At 37.6% G+C, this 19826-nt stretch overlaps 2 protein-coding genes across 2 annotated transcripts in view; one reads left to right on the forward strand and one right to left on the reverse strand.

Annotated features, from left to right (window-relative positions):
* Window positions 1-6352, reverse strand: part of LOC309556209 (uncharacterized protein) — a 65197-nt gene extending 58845 nt beyond the window's left edge. The window contains exon 1 of the mRNA XM_082258611.1: window positions 6253-6352. Within this exon, the coding sequence (XP_082114737.1) occupies window positions 6253-6288 (36 nt within the window). The 5' untranslated portion in view covers window positions 6289-6352. The remainder of the gene's footprint in view (window positions 1-6252) is intronic.
* A 12043-nt stretch (window positions 6353-18395) lies between these two features.
* Window positions 18396-19826, forward strand: part of LOC309556216 (uncharacterized protein) — a 47469-nt gene continuing 46038 nt past the window's right edge. Inside the window, exon 1 of the mRNA XM_082258617.1 lies at window positions 18396-18530. Coding sequence (XP_082114743.1) covers window positions 18473-18530 — 58 coding nt within the window. The 5' untranslated portion in view covers window positions 18396-18472. The remainder of the gene's footprint in view (window positions 18531-19826) is intronic.

Genomic DNA, 19826 nt, shown 5'->3' on the forward strand with positions numbered 1-19826 from the left:
TATTCTGTCACAGTTATGTCATCACTCTGGCCCCTCCTCTTCCCAAAAACAAGGACAGAGACCCCACAAGAAAACTTGCCTCTGTCAATCAATCGGGCGGGGGGGGGGGGGTGCATCCGCCTGTGATGTCACCACTGGACTACAGGAACACTCTGGGGTCCCCAAACTATTAAGTAGAGGGCCACATAATATATTGTATAAGTATTTGTAGGACAAAATAAACCCCACCAGAGCCCCCCCTTCTGAATCGGGGGGTCCCCCACCAGAGCCCCCTTCTAAATTGTGGGGGTCCCCCACCAGAGCCTCCTAAATTTTGGGGGTCCCCCACCAGAGCCTCCTAAATTGTGAGGGGTCCCCAGAGACCCCTTCTAAATGGGGGCCCCCACCAAAGCCCCCTTCTAATCAGGTGGGGGGTCCCCCACCAGAGCCTCCTTCTAGTCCCCCACCAGAGCCCCTTTTTAAATCAGGGGTCCCCCACCAGAGCCCACTTCTAAATCAGAGGGCTGGATAAAGTCTTTGAGCAGGGTGTATTGGGCCCCAGTTCAGAGGCCTCTGCGTCATACAATGATTGGTAGCCAGAGACCATGTGATGTAGAAGATGAATTCTGACTGGCTGCATTTCTTTTATTTCATACGGTTTCCAGGCCAGAGTATTCCTCACCCTACCCCCAACACAGAGTATTCCCAACTTCCAATCCCACGATCCTCTGCCACCCCTCCAGCATATGTGATCACATGTGCACTGTTATTGGTGGAGGACAAACATCCGTGTCATCAGGATAGGAGGGGGGTGGGTCCTGTAAAAGGACACGCCCACATCCCATCAGAGAGGACTGGAGGGTCATTATGGCGGCTGTTGCAAGACTGAAGGTTAAAGGAGAATTCGGGGGTTTCCTGGCACTGTTGGGGCCACCTTGGACCAAACTAATATTCTGCACACCGGAGCGCACTGAACGCTGCTGAGACCGCAATACAATGTTGCAGTTTGTGCTATGTACAGCGAGGGGCGCTGTGTTCCGGCAGCAGTACCAAAGACTTCCCCCTCTACTTCCTAATATACAGAAAAGCCTTGCATTTGTATCAATGACTATAAGGCTTCTTCTGATTGGCCAAGGGGGAGATCATAAGGTCATCTACCTACCTAGACCAATCAGAAAAGGCCTTGTAGTCACTGATACAAATACCAAACATATTTTAAATAGCAGAGGTGAAGTACGGAGATCCCCAATAAATAAAAAATGGTTTGGTCACGCCCACAAATGATGGGGGGAGGTCTTCTAAGTATTACTTTGTCCCGTCAGTAGATTTCCTCAATATTCCCGATATCACATCCACAGATCTCCATCACTAACACAAATCTCTTTATAAACATTCCCAACCAATCAGATTTCACTGAAACCAAGAAAGAGGAGGGGGATCCCATGCGTCCGCATACCGAGGGGGAGGGATCCCATGCGTCCGCATACCGAGGGGGAGGGATCCCATGCGTCCGCATACCGAGGGGGAGGGATCCCATGCGTCCGTATACAGAGAGGAGGAGGGGATCCCATACATCCGTATACCGAGAGGAGGAGGGGATCCCATACATCCGTATACCGAGAGGAGGAGGAGGGGATCCCATATATCCGTATACCGAGAGGAGGAGGGGATCCCATGCGTCCGTATACCGAGAGGAGGAGGGGATCCCATACATCCGTATACAGAGAGGAGGAGGGGATCCCATACATCCGTATACAGAGAGGGGAGGAGGGGATCCCATACATCCGTATACAGAGAGAGGAGGAGGGGATCCCATACATCCGTATACCGAGAGGAGGAGGGGATCCCATACATCCGTATACAGAGAGGAGGAGGGGGATCCCATACATCCGTATACCGAGAGGAGGAGGGGGATCCCATACATCCGTATACCGAGAGGAGGAGGGGATCCCATACATCCGTATACCGAGAGGAGGAGGGGATCCCATACATCCGTATACCGAGAGGAGGAGGAGGGGATCCCATACATCCGTATACCGAGAGGAGGAGGGGATCCCATACATCCGTATACAGAGAGGGGGAGGGGGATCTCATCCATCCGTATACAGAGAGGAGGAGGAGGAGGGGATCCCATACATCCGTATACCGAGAGGAGGAGGGGATCCCATATATCCGTATACCGAGAGGGAGGGGGGATCCCATACATCCGTATACCGAGAGGAGGAGGGGATCCCATACATCCGTATACCGAGAGGAGGAAGGGATCCCATACATCCGTATACCGAGAGGAGGAGGGGGGATCTCATACATCCGTATACCGAGAGGAGGAGGAGGGGATCCCATACATCCGTATACCGAGAGGAGGAGGGGATCCCATACATCCGTATACCGAGAGGAGGAGGAGGGGATCCCATACATCCGTATACCGAGAGGAGGAGGAGGGGATCCCATATATCCGTATACCGAGAGGAGGAGGGGATCCCATATATCCGTATACCGAGAGGGAGGGGGGATCCCATACATCCGTATACCGAGAGGAGGAGGGGATCCCATACATCCGTATACCGAGAGGAGGAAGGGATCCCATACATCCGTATACCGAGAGGAGGAGGAGGGGATCCCATACATCCGTATACCGAGAGGAGGAAGGGATCCCATACATCCGTATACCGAGAGGAGGAGGGGGATCCCATACATCCGTATACAGAGAGGAGGAAGGGATCCCATACATCCGTATACCGAGAGGAGAAGGGGATCCCATATATCCGTATACCGAGAGGGAGGGGGGATCCCATACATCCGTATACCGAGAGGAGGAGGGGATCCCATACATCCGTATACCGAGAGGAGGAAGGGATCCCATACATCCGTATACCGAGAGGAGGAGGGGGATCCCATACATCCGTATACAGAGAGAAGGAGGAGGGGATCCCATACATCCGTATACAGAGAGGAGGAGGAGGGGATCCCATACATCCGTATACCGAGAGGAGGAGGGGGGATCTCATACATCTGTATACAGATGGGATGTGTAGTTCTGCAACAGCTAGAAGGCCGTAATTTGCGGATCCCTGATCTACAGCATTGGTTCCGGCCTTTTTTACCCCATTAGTAGCCGGTTTTTAGTATTTATTACTTAGGGTCTTTTGGAGTTTTCTATGTGATTTTTATATTTTGTTGATTGGTGCTTAAAAAGTCCATGTAAGGTCCATGTTTTCTCAGCTGATACTCTATATACAGATATGGACAGTCCCCTATAAACACCGGGAATTCCCTAAACATAATATACAGAGATCAACAGTCCCCTATACATTATTTACAGAGACCGTCCCCTATATATTATATACAGAGACCGTCCCCTATACATTATATACAGAGACCGTCCCCTATACATTATATACAGAGACCGTCCCCTATACATTATATACAGAGACCGTCCCCTATACATTATATACAGAGACCGTCCCCTATACAGAGATTGGCAGTCTCCTATACATTATATACAGAGACCGTCCCCTATACATTATATACAGAGATCGTCCCCTATACATTATATACAGAGACAGTCCCCTATACATTATATACAGAGACAGTCCCCTATACAGAGATTGGCAGTCCCCTATACATTATATACAGAGACCGTCCCCTATACATTATATACAGAGACCGTCCCCTATACATAATATACAGAGACAGTCCCCTATACAGAGATTGTCAGTCTCTTATACATTATATACAGAGACCGTCCCCTATACAAAAATTGGCAGTCCCCTATACATTATATACAGAGACCGTCCCCTATACAAAAATTGGCAGTCTCCTATACATTATATACAGAGACCGTCCCCTATACAGAGATTGGCAGTCTCCTATACATTATATACAGAGACAGTCCCCTATACAGAGATTGGCAGTCTCCTATACATTATATACAGAGACCGTCCCCTATACATTATATACAGAGACCGTCCCCTATACAGAGATTGGCAGTCTCCTGTGCATTATATACAGAGACAGTCCCCTATACAAAGATTGGCAGTCTCCTATGCATTATATACAGAGACCGTCCCCTATACAGAGATTGGCAGTCTCCTGTACATTATATACAGAGACAGTCCCCTATACAGAGATTGGCAGTCTCCTGTGCATTATATACAGAGACAGTCCCCTATACAAAGATTGGCAGTCTCCTATGCATTATATACCGAGACAGTCCCCTATACAGAGATTGGCAGTCTCCTATACATTATATACAGAGACAGTCCCCTATACAGAGATTGGCAGTCTCCTATACATTATATACAGAGACAGTCCCCTATACATTATATACAGAGACCGTCCCTTATACAAAGATTGGCTGTTTCCTATACATTATATACAGAGACTGTCCCCTATACAAAGATTGGCAGTCCCCTATAGACACCGGCATTTCCTATATGTTATATAGACAGTCCCCTACAGACACCACAATTCCCCATACATTATATACAGAGATAGTCCCCTACAGACCCTGGGATTCCCTGTACGTTATATACAGACATGGGTGGTCACCTATAGACACGGGCTTCCCCTATTCATTATATACAGACACGGGCTTCCCCTATTCATTATATACAGACACGGCTTCCCCTATTCATTATATACAGACACGGGCTTCCCCTATTCATTATATACAGACACGGGCATCCCCTATTCATTATATACAGACACTGGCATCCCCTATACATTATATACAGACACGGCATCCCCTATACATTATATACAGACACGGCATCCCCTATTCATTATATACAGACACGGGCATCCCCTATTCATTATATACAGACACGGCATCCCCTATACATTATATACAGACACGGCATCCCCTATTCATTATATACAGACACGGGCATCCCCTATTCATTATATACAGACACTGGCATCCCCTATACATTATATACAGACACGGCATCCCCTATTCATTATATACAGACACGGCTTCCCCTATTCATTATATACAGACACGGCATCCCCTATTCATTATATACAGACACGGGCATCCCCTATTCATTATATACAGACACGGCTTCCCCTATTCATTATATACAGACACGGGCATCCCCTATACATTATATACAGACACGGCATCCCCTATTCATTATATACAGACACGGGCTTCCCCTATTCATTATATACAGACACGGCTTCCCCTATTCATTATATACAGACACGGGCTTCCCCTATTCATTATATACAGACACTGGCATCCCCTATACATTATAGACCGACATGAACGGTCCCCTACAGACAACGGCATCCCCTATACATTATAGACAAACACAGACTGTCCCGTATACATTCTATACAGGCATGGACTGACCCCTATATACACAGGCATCCCCTATACATTATATACATACATGGGTGGATCCCTATGGACTGGCATCCTCTTTACATTATATATATATATATATATATACACACACACACATTGTATAGGAGGGGATGTGTGTATACAGCGAGGGTTGGGAGAGATATATATATATATATATGCCACAGTAGGTGTATACAGGCAGGGTTGGGGGTATATATAGTACAGTAGGTATATACAGGGAGGGTTGGGGTATATATATATATATATAGTACAGTAGGAGTATACAGGCAGGGTTGGGGTATATATATATATATATAGTACAGTAGGAGTATACAGGCAGGGTTGGGGTATATATATATATATATAGTACAGTAGGAGTATACAGGCAGGGTTGGGGTATATATATATATATATATATATATAGTACAGTAGGTGTATACAGAGGTCTGGCTGTATATAGAGTATATAGGAGGAGATGTGTAGTATATAGGATGGGGGAGGGGTATATATATATATATATATATATAGTACAGTAGGAGTATACAGGCAGGGTTGGGGTATATATATATATATATAGTACAGTAGGAGTATACAGGCAGGGTTGGGATATATATATATATATAGTACAGTAGGTGTATACAGAGGTCTGGCTGTATATAGAGTATATAGGAGGAGATGTGTAGTATATAGGGTGGGGGGAGGGGTATATATATAACGGGTCCTGTATGATGATGAATGAGGAGGGGGGGGGTGTGGGGGGAGGGGAGGTCCCTATACACAGCCATACTCTCCTCACACAGGGCGGGCTCTCCTCTCCTCTCCTCATAACACAGAGAGGAGGATGAACTCCCGACCCCTCCGGTCTCTCCCCCTCCCCCGCTCTCCGGTCCCCCTCCCCTCGGTCCCCGCTCTCCCCTCACCTGAGGAAGGTTCTCCAGCAGAAGCGGCCGCTCCATCCTCCGCCGTCCCGCTCACCGAATCCTTCCCGACACTGTGGGAGGGGCCAAATCACTGAAGGAGGAGCCAAGTGAGGCGAGAAGGGGGGGAGAGAAGGGGGAGGAAAGGCGGAGAAAGCAACTCGCCTGTGATTGGACGGAGCAGTGAGGAGGAGCTAAAATCAGCGCTGGACAACAGGGGCGGGCCAGCCATTGGCTGCTTCCGCCAGGAGGAGGGAGAGGGCGGAGACAGCGCGGGAGAAAATCTCCTCGCGCGCGATTGGTCGAGAGGAGAAGGCGGGATCTGAAGATAATGATGGGAACTGAGAGGAGGGGGGATGGGCAGCTGTGCTGTGATTAGGCGAGATTAGAGGAGGAGCTAAATCTGCGAATCACATTTCACGAGGGGAGGGGCTGAAAATTCCGGAAGGGGGGAGGGGAAATCAATCACCCTGGAAACAATGCAATTTTCTCTGTTGTCACGTGACCTGTAATATCTACAGAGATCAATTATCTCCATATATAATACACAGAGATCAATTATCTCCATATATAATACACAGAGATCAATTATCTCCATCCTATAATACACAGAGATCAATTATCTCCATCATATAATACACAGAGATCAATTATCTCCATCCTATAATACACAGAGATCAATTATCTCCATATAATACACAGAGATCAATTATCTCCATATATAATACACAGAGATCAATTATCTCCATCTTATAATACACAGAGATCAATTATCTCCATATATAATACACAGAGATCAATTATCTCCATCCTATAATACACAGAGATCAATTATCTCCATCATATAATACACAGAGATCAATTATCTCCATCATATAATACACAGAGATCAATTATCTCCATATATAATACACAGAGATCAATTATCTCCATATATAATACACAGAGATCAATTATCTCCATCTTATAATACACAGAGATCAATTATCTCCATTATATAATACACAGAGATCAATTATCTCCATCCTATAATACACAGAGATCAATTATCTCCATCATATAATACACAGAGATCAATTATCTCCATATATAATACACAGAGATCAATTATCTCCATATAATACACAGAGATCAATTATCTCCATATATAATACACAGAGATCAATTATCTCCATATATAATACACAGAGATCAATTATCTCCATATATAATACACAGAGATCAATTATCTCCATCATATAATACACAGAGATCAATTATCTCCATCTTATAATACACAGAGATCAATTATCTCCATCTTATAATACACAGAGATCAATTATCTCCATATATAATACACAGAGATCAATTATCTCCATCATATAATACACAGAGATCAATTATCTCCATATATAATACACAGAGATCAATTATCTCCATCCTATAATACACAGAGATCAATTATCTCCATATATAATACACAGAGATCAATTATCTCCATATATAATACACAGAGATCAATTATCTCCATATAATACACAGAGATCAATTATCTCCATCCTATAATACACAGAGATCAATTATCTCCATATATAATACACAGAGATCAATTATCTCCATATAATACACAGAGATCAATTATCTCCATCCTATAATACACAGAGATCAATTATCTCCATATATAATACACAGAGATCAATTATCTCCATATATAATACACAGAGATCAATTATCTCCATATAATACACAGAGATCAATTATCTCCATCCTATAATACACAGAGATCAATTATCTCCATCTTATAATACACAGAGATCAATTATCTCCATATATAATACACAGAGATCAATTATCTCCATCCTATAATACACAGAGATCAATTATCTCCATTATATAATACACAGAGATCAATTATCTCCATATATAATACACAGAGATCAATTATCTCCATCATATAATACACAGAGATCAATTATCTCCATCATATAATACACAGAGATCAATTATCTCCATATATAATACACAGAGATCAATTATCTCCATCATATAATACACAGAGATCAATTATCTCCATATATAATACACAGAGATCAATTATCTCCATCATATAATACACAGAGATCAATTATCTCCATCCTATAATACACAGAGATCAATTATCTCCATCTTATAATACACAGAGATCAATTATCTCCATATATAATACACAGATATCAGTTATCTCCATTATATAATACACAGAGATCAATTATCTCCATATATAATACACAGAGATCAATTATCTCCATCATATAATACACAGAGATCAATTATCTCCATATATAATACACAGAGATCAATTATCTCCATCTTATAATACACAGAGATCAATTATCTCCATATATAATACACAGATATCAGTTATCTCCATTATATAATACACAGAGATCAATTATCTCCATATATAATACACAGAGATCAATTATCTCCATCATATAATACACAGAGATCAATTATCTCCATCCTATAATACACAGAGATCAATTATCTCCATCTTATAATACACAGAGATCAATTATCTCCATCTTATAATACACAGAGATCAATTATCTCCATTATATAATACACAGAGATCAATTATCTCCATCCTATAATACACAGAGATCAATTATCTCCATTATATAATACACAGAGATCAATTATCTCCATCATATAATACACAGAGATCAATTATCTCCATCTTATAATACACAGAGCTCAATTATCTCCATCCTATAATACACAGAGATCAATTATCTCCATCCTATAATACACAGAGATCAATTATCTCCATATATAATACACAGAGATCAATTATCTCCATCATATAATACACAGAGATCAATTATCTCCATATATAATACACAGATATCAGTTATCTCCATTATATAATACACAGAGATCAATTATCTCCATATATAATACACAGAGATCAATTATCTCCATCATATAATACACAGAGATCAATTATCTCCATATATAATACACAGAGATCAATTATCTCCATCTTATAATACACAGAGATCAATTATCTCCATCTTATAATACACAGAGATCAATTATCTCCATATATAATACACAGAGATCAATTATCTCCATATATAATACACAGAGATCAATTATCTCCATATATAATACACAGAGATCAATTATCTCCATCCTATAATACACAGAGATCAATTATCTCCATATATAATACACAGAGATCAATTATCTCCATATATAATACACAGAGATCAATTATCTCCATATAATACACAGAGATCAATTATCTCCATCCTATAATACACAGAGATCAATTATCTCCATATATAATACACAGAGATCAATTATCTCCATATAATACACAGAGATCAATTATCTCCATCCTATAATACACAGAGATCAATTATCTCCATATATAATACACAGAGATCAATTATCTCCATATATAATACACAGAGATCAATTATCTCCATATAATACACAGAGATCAATTATCTCCATCCTATAATACACAGAGATCAATTATCTCCATCTTATAATACACAGAGATCAATTATCTCCATATATAATACACAGAGATCAATTATCTCCATTATATAATACACAGAGATCAATTATCTCCATCCTATAATACACAGAGATCAATTATCTCCATTATATAATACACAGAGATCAATTATCTCCATATATAATACACAGAGATCAATTATCTCCATCATATAATACACAGAGATCAATTATCTCCATCATATAATACACAGAGATCAATTATCTCCATATATAATACACAGAGATCAATTATCTCCATCATATAATACACAGAGATCAATTATCTCCATATATAATACACAGAGATCAATTATCTCCATCATATAATACACAGAGATCAATTATCTCCATCCTATAATACACAGAGATCAATTATCTCCATCTTATAATACACAGAGATCAATTATCTCCATATATAATACACAGATATCAGTTATCTCCATTATATAATACACAGAGATCAATTATCTCCATATATAATACACAGAGATCAATTATCTCCATCATATAATACACAGAGATCAATTATCTCCATATATAATACACAGAGATCAATTATCTCCATCTTATAATACACAGAGATCAATTATCTCCATATATAATACACAGATATCAGTTATCTCCATTATATAATACACAGAGATCAATTATCTCCATATATAATACACAGAGATCAATTATCTCCATCCTATAATACACAGAGATCAATTATCTCCATCTTATAATACACAGAGATCAATTATCTCCATCTTATAATACACAGAGATCAATTATCTCCATTATATAATACACAGAGATCAATTATCTCCATCCTATAATACACAGAGATCAATTATCTCCATTATATAATACACAGAGATCAATTATCTCCATCATATACAGACTTGTATAAAGTACTCGAAAGTTCTACTTGAGTAAAAGTACAAGTGCTCGATCAAAAAGTGACTTGAGTAGAAGTGGAAGTGCTCGCAGAAAAAGTTACTTAAGTAGAAGTACTAAAGTATTCAACATTTTTTTACTTAAGTATTGCAAGTAGTTTTTTAAAAAAAATTGCTACTTAAGTACTAAAAGTAAAAAGTACCAGTAGTTTTGAAAAAAAAATTCTACTCAAGTACTGAAAGTAGAAGTACAAGTACTGTGTTATGTAGTTATTAAAGAAAGAAGTCAAAAGTTTGAACATCATATTGTTTTTTATTATTTCAAATGATTTATTCAAATGATTAACCTGTGTTTGTTAGTAGTTTCTTGATGCACTTTAAGCGCTGTAGCACCATTTATTTGTTTGTTTCATATTTTCTTTTTATTGGAAAGATTTGGTATAGCAGCTTTTATTATACACGGCCTTTATTTCCATATGCGCTGATTTACAAATGACATTATACACATTTTTTTGAGCTTTATGCAACCTCCATCTACTGTTCTGGCAGTGGTAATTTTTTTAAAAGTAACGAGTAACTATGCAGCACAAAAAAAAAATACTTGAGTAGAAGTATCAAAATCATCGAAAAAATGTAGTGAAGTAAAAGTAGAAGTAGGAGAAAAAAATTCTACTCTAGGAAAGTAAAGATACCGCATTTCGGTACTTAAGTACAGTACTTAAGTAGTTCTACTTCGTTACTATACATCTCTGATCATATAATACACAGAGATCAATTATCTCCATCTTATAATACACAGAGCTCAATTATCTCCATCCTATAATACACAGAGATCAATTATCTCCATCTTATAATACACAGAGCTCAATTATCTCCATCTTATAATACACAGAGATCAATTATCTCCATTATATAATACACAGAGATCAATTATCTCCATTATATAATACACAGAGATCAATTATCTCCATCCTATAATACACAGAGATCAATTATCTCCATTATATAATACACAGAGATCAATTATCTCCATCATATAATACACAGAGATCAATTATCTCCATCTTATAATACACAGAGATCAATTATCTCCATCCTATAATACACAGAGATCAATTATCTCCATCTTATAATACACAGAGCTCAATTATCTCCATCTTATAATACACAGAGATCAATTATCTCCATTATATAATACACAGAGATCAATTATCTCCATCCTATAATACACAGAGATCAATTATCTCCATATATAATACACAGAGATCAATTATCTCCATTATATAATACACAGAGATCAATTATCTCCATATATAATACACAGAGATCAATTATCTCCATTATATAATACACAGAGATCAATTATCTCCATTATATAATACACAGAGATCAATTATCTCCATCATATAATACACAGAGCTCAATTATCTCCATCCTATAATACACAGAGATCAATTATCTCCATATATAATACACAGAGATCAATTATCTCCATCCTATAATACACAGAGATCAATTATCTCCATATATAATACACAGAGATCAATTATCTCCATCATATAATACACAGAGCTCAATTATCTCCATCATATAATACACAGAGCTCAATTATCTCCATCCTATAATACACAGAGATCAATTATCTCCATATATAATACACAGAGCTCAATTATCTCCATATATAATACACAGAGATCAATTATCTCCATATATAATACACAGAGATCAATTATCTCCATATATAATACACAGAGATCAATTATCTCCATATATAATACACAGAGCTCAATTATCTCCATCCTATAATACACAGAGATCAATTATCTCCATCTTATAATACACAGAGATCAATTATCTCCATTATATAATACACAGAGATCAATTATCTCCATATATAATACACAGAGATCAATTATCTCCATCATATAATACACAGAGCTCAATTATCTCCATCATATAATACACAGAGCTCAATTATCTCCATCCTATAATACACAGAGATCAATTATCTCCATATATAATACACAGAGATCAATTATCTCCATATATAATACACAGAGATCAATTATCTCCATATATAATACACAGAGATCAATTATCTCCATTATATAATACACAGAGCTCAATTATCTCCATCCTATAATACACAGAGATCAATTATCTCCATCTTATAATACACAGAGATCAATTATCTCCATCTTATAATACACAGAGATCAATTATCTCCATCTTATAATACACAGAGATCAATTATCTCCATTATATAATACACAGAGATCAATTATCTCCATCATATAATACACAGAGATCAATTATCTCCATCCTATAATACACAGAGATCAATTATCTCCGTATATAATACACAGAGCTCAATTATCTCCATCCTATAATACACAGAGATCAATTATCTCCATCTTATAATACACAGAGATCAATTATCTCCATTATATAATACACAGAGATCAATTATCTCCATATATAATACACAGAGATCAATTATCTCCATCCTATAATACACAGAGCTCAATTATCTCCATCCTATAATACACAGAGCTCAATTATCTCCATCCTATAATACACAGAGATCAATTATCTCCATATATAATACACAGAGATCAATTATCTCCATCCTATAATACACAGAAATCAATTATCTCCATTATATAATACACAGAGATCAATTATCTCCATCCTATAATACACAGAGATCAATTATCTCCATCATATAATACACAGAGATCAATTATCTCCATCCTATAATACACAGAGATCAATTATCTCCATCTTATAATACACAGAGATCAATTATCTCCATTATATAATACACAGAGATCAATTATCTCCATATATAATACACAGAGATCAATTATCTCCATCCTATAATACACAGAGCTCAATTATCTCCATCCTATAATACACAGAGATCAATTATCTCCATATATAATACACAGAGATCAATTATCTCCATATATAATACACAGAGATCAATTATCTCCATTATATAATACACAGAGATCAATTATCTCCATCCTATAATACACAGAGATCAATTATCTCCATATATAATACACAGAGATCAATTATCTCCATATATAATACACAGAGATCAATTATCTCCATATATAATACACAGAGATCAATTATCTCCATATAATACACAGAGATCAATTATCTCCATTATATAATACACAGAGATCAATTATCTCCATCATATAATACACAGAGATCAATTATCTCCATCCTATAATACACAGAGATCAATTATCTCCATATATAATACACAGAGATCAATTATCTCCATTATATAATACACAGAGATCAATTATCTCCATTATATAATACACAGAGATCAATTATCTCCATTATATAATACACAGAGATCAATTATCTCCATATATAATACACAGAGATCAATTATCTCCATTATATAATACACAGAGATCAATTATCTCCATTATATAATACACAGAGATCAATTATCTCCATTATATAATACACAGAGATCAATTATCTCCATCATATAATACACAGAGATCAATTATCTCCATCATATAATACACAGAGATCAATTATCTCCATTATATAATACACAGAGATCAATTATCTCCATCCTATAATACACAGAGATCAATTATCTCCATATATAATACACAGAGATCAATTATCTCCATCCTATAATACACAGAGATCAATTATCTCCATCCTATAATACACAGAGATCAATTATCTCCATTATATAATACACAGAGATCAATTATCTCCATATATAATACACAGAGATCAATTATCTCCATATATAATACACAGAGATCAATTATCTCCATTATATAATACACAGAGATCAATTATCTCCATCCTATAATACACAGAGATCAATTATCTCCATATATAATACACAGAGATCAATTATCTCCATATATAATACACAGAGATCAATTATCTCCATATATAATACACAGAGATCAATTATCTCCATATAATACACAGAGATCAATTATCTCCATTATATAATACACAGAGATCAATTATCTCCATCATATAATACACAGAGATCAATTATCTCCATCCTATAATACACAGAGATCAATTATCTCCATATATAATACACAGAGATCAATTATCTCCATTATATAATACACAGAGATCAATTATCTCCATTATATAATACACAGAGATCAATTATCTCCATTATATAATACACAGAGATCAATTATCTCCATATATAATACACAGAGATCAATTATCTCCATTATATAATACACAGAGATCAATTATCTCCATTATATAATACACAGAGATCAATTATCTCCATTATATAATACACAGAGATCAATTATCTCCATCATATAATACACAGAGATCAATTATCTCCATCATATAATACACAGAGATCAATTATCTCCATTATATAATACACAGAGATCAATTATCTCCATCCTATAATACACAGAGATCAATTATCTCCATATATAATACACAGAGATCAATTATCTCCATCCTATAATACACAGAGATCAATTATCTCCATCCTATAATACACAGAGATCAATTATCTCCATTATATAATACACAGAGATCAATTATCTCCATATATAATACACAGAGATCAATTATCTCCATCATATAATACACAGAGATCAATTATCTCCATCATATAATACACAGAGATGAATTACATAACTCTCCCCCCCCCCCCCCATGTGTTGGATGGTTTCTCCCTCTGGGCAGTCACAGTAGAAATCGGTGGAAGGAACCACAGAGCCCAGCGGGGGGGGGGGGGGGATCTGGCCTCCTTGGTATCACATGATGAAGAATGATCAGTTGGGGTGGATCTTCCATCACATTATGTTTTCAGAGACTCAGACTGTGATTGGCTGTCAGACAGCTGTGACCTTCCAAACCAAAGTGTCCTGGGGCTGATCTGTGACAACCAGAGTAGAGGAAACACAATGGGGTTGATTTATTAAAACTGGACGGTGCAAAATGTGGTGCAGCTGTGCATTGCAACCAATGAGCTTCCAGGATTTATCGTCAAAGCTTAATTGAGGAAGTTGAGGGCTGCCATGCACAGCTCCTCTAGATTCAGCACTCTCCCGTCTGAGCAATGTTTATAAACAATGTTACTTTGTATCTCTCTATCTCCCGTCTGATCAATGTTTATAAACAATGTTACTTTGTATCTCTCTATCTCCCGTCTGATCAATGTTTATAAACAATGTTACTTTGTATCTCTATCTCCTGTCTGAACAATGTTTATAAACAATGTTACTTTGTATCTCTACCTCCTGTCTGATCAACGTTTATAAACAATGTTACTTTGTATCTCTATCTCCTGTCTGAACAATGTTTATAAACAATGTTACTTTGTATCTCTCTATCTCCTCTCTGATCAATGTTTATAAACAATGTTACTTTGTATCTCTCTATCTCCCGTCTGATCAATGTTTATAAACAATGTTACTTTGTATCTCTCTATCTCCTGTCTGAACAATGTTTATAAACAATGTTACTTTGTATCTCTCTATCTCCTCTCTGATCAATGTTTATAAACAATGTTACTTTGTATCTCTCTATCTCCTGTCTGAACAATGTTTATAAACAATGTTACTTTGTATCTCTATCTCCTGTCTGATCAACGTATATAAACAATGTTACTTTGTATCTCTCTATCTCCCGTCTGATCAATGTTTATACACAATGTTACTTTGTATCTCTCTATCTCCCGTCTGAGCAATGTTTATAAACAATGTTACCTTGTATCTCTCTATCTCCTGTCTGAACAATGTTTATAAACAATGTTACTTTGTATCTCTCTATCTCCTCTCTGATCAATGTTTATAAACAATGTTACTTTGTATCTCTCTATCTCCCATCTGATCAATGTTTATAAACAATGTTACTTTGTATCTCTATCTCCTGTCTGAACAATGTTTATAAACAATGTTACTTTGTATCTCTATCTCCTGTCTGATCAACGTTTATAAACAATGTTACTTTGTATCTCTATCTCCTGTCTGAACAATGTTTATAAACAATGTTACTTTGTATCTCTCTATCTCCTGTCTGAACAATGTTTATAAACAATGTTACTTTGTATCTCTCTATCTCCTCTCTGATCAATGTTTATAAACAATGTTACTTTGTATCTCTCTATCTCCCGTCTGATCAATGTTTATAAACAATGTTAGTTTGTATCTCTCTATCTCCCATCTGATCAATGTTTATAAACAATGTTACTTTGTATCTCTATCTCCTGTCTGAACAATGTTTATAAACAATGTTACTTTGTATCTCTATCTCCTGTCTGATCAACGTTTATAAACAATGTTACTTTGTATCTCTATCTCCTGTCTGAACAATGTTTATAAACAATGTTACTTTGTATCTCTCTATCTCCTGTCTGAACAATGTTTATAAACAATGTTACTTTGTATCTCTCTATCTCCTCTCTGATCAATGTTTATAAACAATGTTACTTTGTATCTCTCTATCTCCCATCTGATCAATGTTTATAAACAATGTTACTTTGTATCTCTATCTCCTGTCTGAACAATGTTTATAAACAATGTTACTTTGTATCTCTATCTCCTGTCTGATCAACGTTTATAAACAATGTTACTTTGTATCTCTATCTCCTGTCTGAACAATGTTTATAAACAATGTTACTTTGTATCTCTATCTCCTGTCTGAACAATGTTTATAAACAATGTTACTTTGTATCTCTCTATCTCCTCTCTGATCAATGTTTATAAACAATGTTACTTTGTATCTCTCTATCTCCTGTCTGAACAATGTTTATAAACAATGTTACTTTGTATCTCTCTATCTCCTCTCTGATCAATGTTTATAAACAATGTTACTTTGTATCTCTCTATCTCCCATCTGATCAATGTTTATAAACAATGTTACTTTGTATCTCTATCTCCTGTCTGAACAATGTTTATAAACAATGTTACTTTGTATCTCTATCTCCTGTCTGATCAACGTTTATAAACAATGTTACTTTGTATCTCTATCTCCTGTCTGAACAATGTTTATAAACAATGTTACTTTGTATCTCTATCTCCTGTCTGAACAATGTTTATAAACAATGTTACTTTGTATCTCTCTATCTCCTCTCTGATCAATGTTTATAAACAATGTTACTTTGTATCTCTTTATCTCCCGTCTGATCAATGTTTATAAACAATGTTACTTTGTATCTCTCTATCTCCTGTCTGAACAATGTTTATAAACAATGTTACTTTGTATCTCTATCTTCTGTCTGAACAATGTTTATAAACAATGTTACTTTGTATCTCTCTATCTCCCGTCTGAACAATGTTTATAAACAATGTTACTTTGTATCTCTATCTCCTGTCTGATCAACGTATATAAACAATGTTACTTTGTATCTCTCTATCTCCCGTCTGATCGATGTTTATAAACAATGTTACTTTGTCTCTCCTGTCTGATTAATGTTTATAAATCTCAGCCTAGGTGAAGTCATTAGACTGGAGGGGGAGGGGTGCCTTTTGAAAGCGTGGAGCTTTTTTTTCCCAATGAAATCACAACAAACAGTTGGTGTGTAGAGTGAACTGTCAGGAGATTACAGAGCTGTGTAGAGTGAACTGTCGGGAGATTACAGACCAGTGTAGTCTCTGTATAATCTGCGTAGGAAGTGGTCTGATTTCTCGGTAGAATAGAATAGGGTGGTATCTGTGTCCTCTGTGCTGGCTGTACTCGGTGTCAGCGAGCTGCAGGGGAGCCGTTTCCTTCCTGCGGGGGGGATTTTTGCACCTTCACTGATAACCTGCAGTCAGTCAGCAGACGCCATGTATGTGAGATCTCATCCCTCCCCCCTGGCTGTTCTCATCGGTGCCCTTCTCCTAGGTAAGTGCCGACCTACCTTATACACAGCATGACTTCCCCTATTCCCCCCAATGACCTGAGGGCCTCTTCCTCATACTCCAATCAGAAATAGGAATTATTCCAATTCAAGTTGCTGTGTAATGACTTACCTCTTCTGTACCTGGCACCCCTGTACCTGGCACCCCTGTTCCTGGCACCCCTGTTCCTGGCACCCCTGTTCCTGGCACCCCTGTTCCTGGCACCCCTGTACCAGGCACCCCTGTACCTGGCACCCCTGTACCAGTCACCCCTGTCCCCGGCACCTCTGTACCCAGCACCCCTGTTCCCGGCACCCCTGTCCCTGGCTCCCCTGTACCTGGCACTCCTGTACCCGGCACCCCTGTACCTTGCACTCCTGTACCCAGCACCCCTTTACCCGGCACCCCTGTCCCTGGCACTCCTGTACCTGGCTCCCCTGTACCTTGCACTCCTGTACCCGGCACCCCTTTACCCGGCACCCCTGTCCCTGGCACTCCTGTACCCAACACCCCTGTACCTGGCACCCCTATACTGACACACTATACTATATTTATTTATTTCAGGTACATACAGTATATAGCGCTGTCAATTTACGCAGCGCTTTACATATACATTGTACATTCACATCAGTCCCTGCCCTCAAGGAGCTTACAATCTAAGGTCCCTAACTCACATTCATACATACACAGTAGGGACAATTTTTTTTTTTTTTATACAGGATCCAATTAACCTACCAGCATGTCTTTGGAGAGTGGGAGGAAACCCACGCAGGCACAGGGAGAACATGCAAACTCCAGGCAGGTAGTGTCGTGGTTGGGATTTGAACCAGCGACCCTCTTGCTGCTAGGTGAAAGTGCTAACCACTACACTAATGTATAGCCCAATATACTATACTATAGTCACACTATACTACACTACACTACAATACACTATACTATACTACACTACACTACACTACACTACACTACACTATACTACACACTACACTACACTACACTACACTAATGTACAGCCCAATATACTATACTATAGTCACACTATACTACACTACACTACAATACACTATACTATACTATACTACACTATACTACACACTACACTACACTACAATACACTATACTATACTACACTACACTACACTACACTACACTACACTATACTATACTATACTACATTACACTACACTACAATACACTATACTATACTATACTACACTACACTACACTATACTACACTACACTACACTATACTATACTACACTACACTACACTACACTACACTATACTATACTATACTACA

This window comes from Pelophylax lessonae (genome assembly GCF_965119305.1).
Source record: "Pelophylax lessonae genome assembly, chromosome: 5".
NCBI lineage: Eukaryota > Metazoa > Chordata > Amphibia > Anura > Ranidae > Pelophylax > Pelophylax lessonae.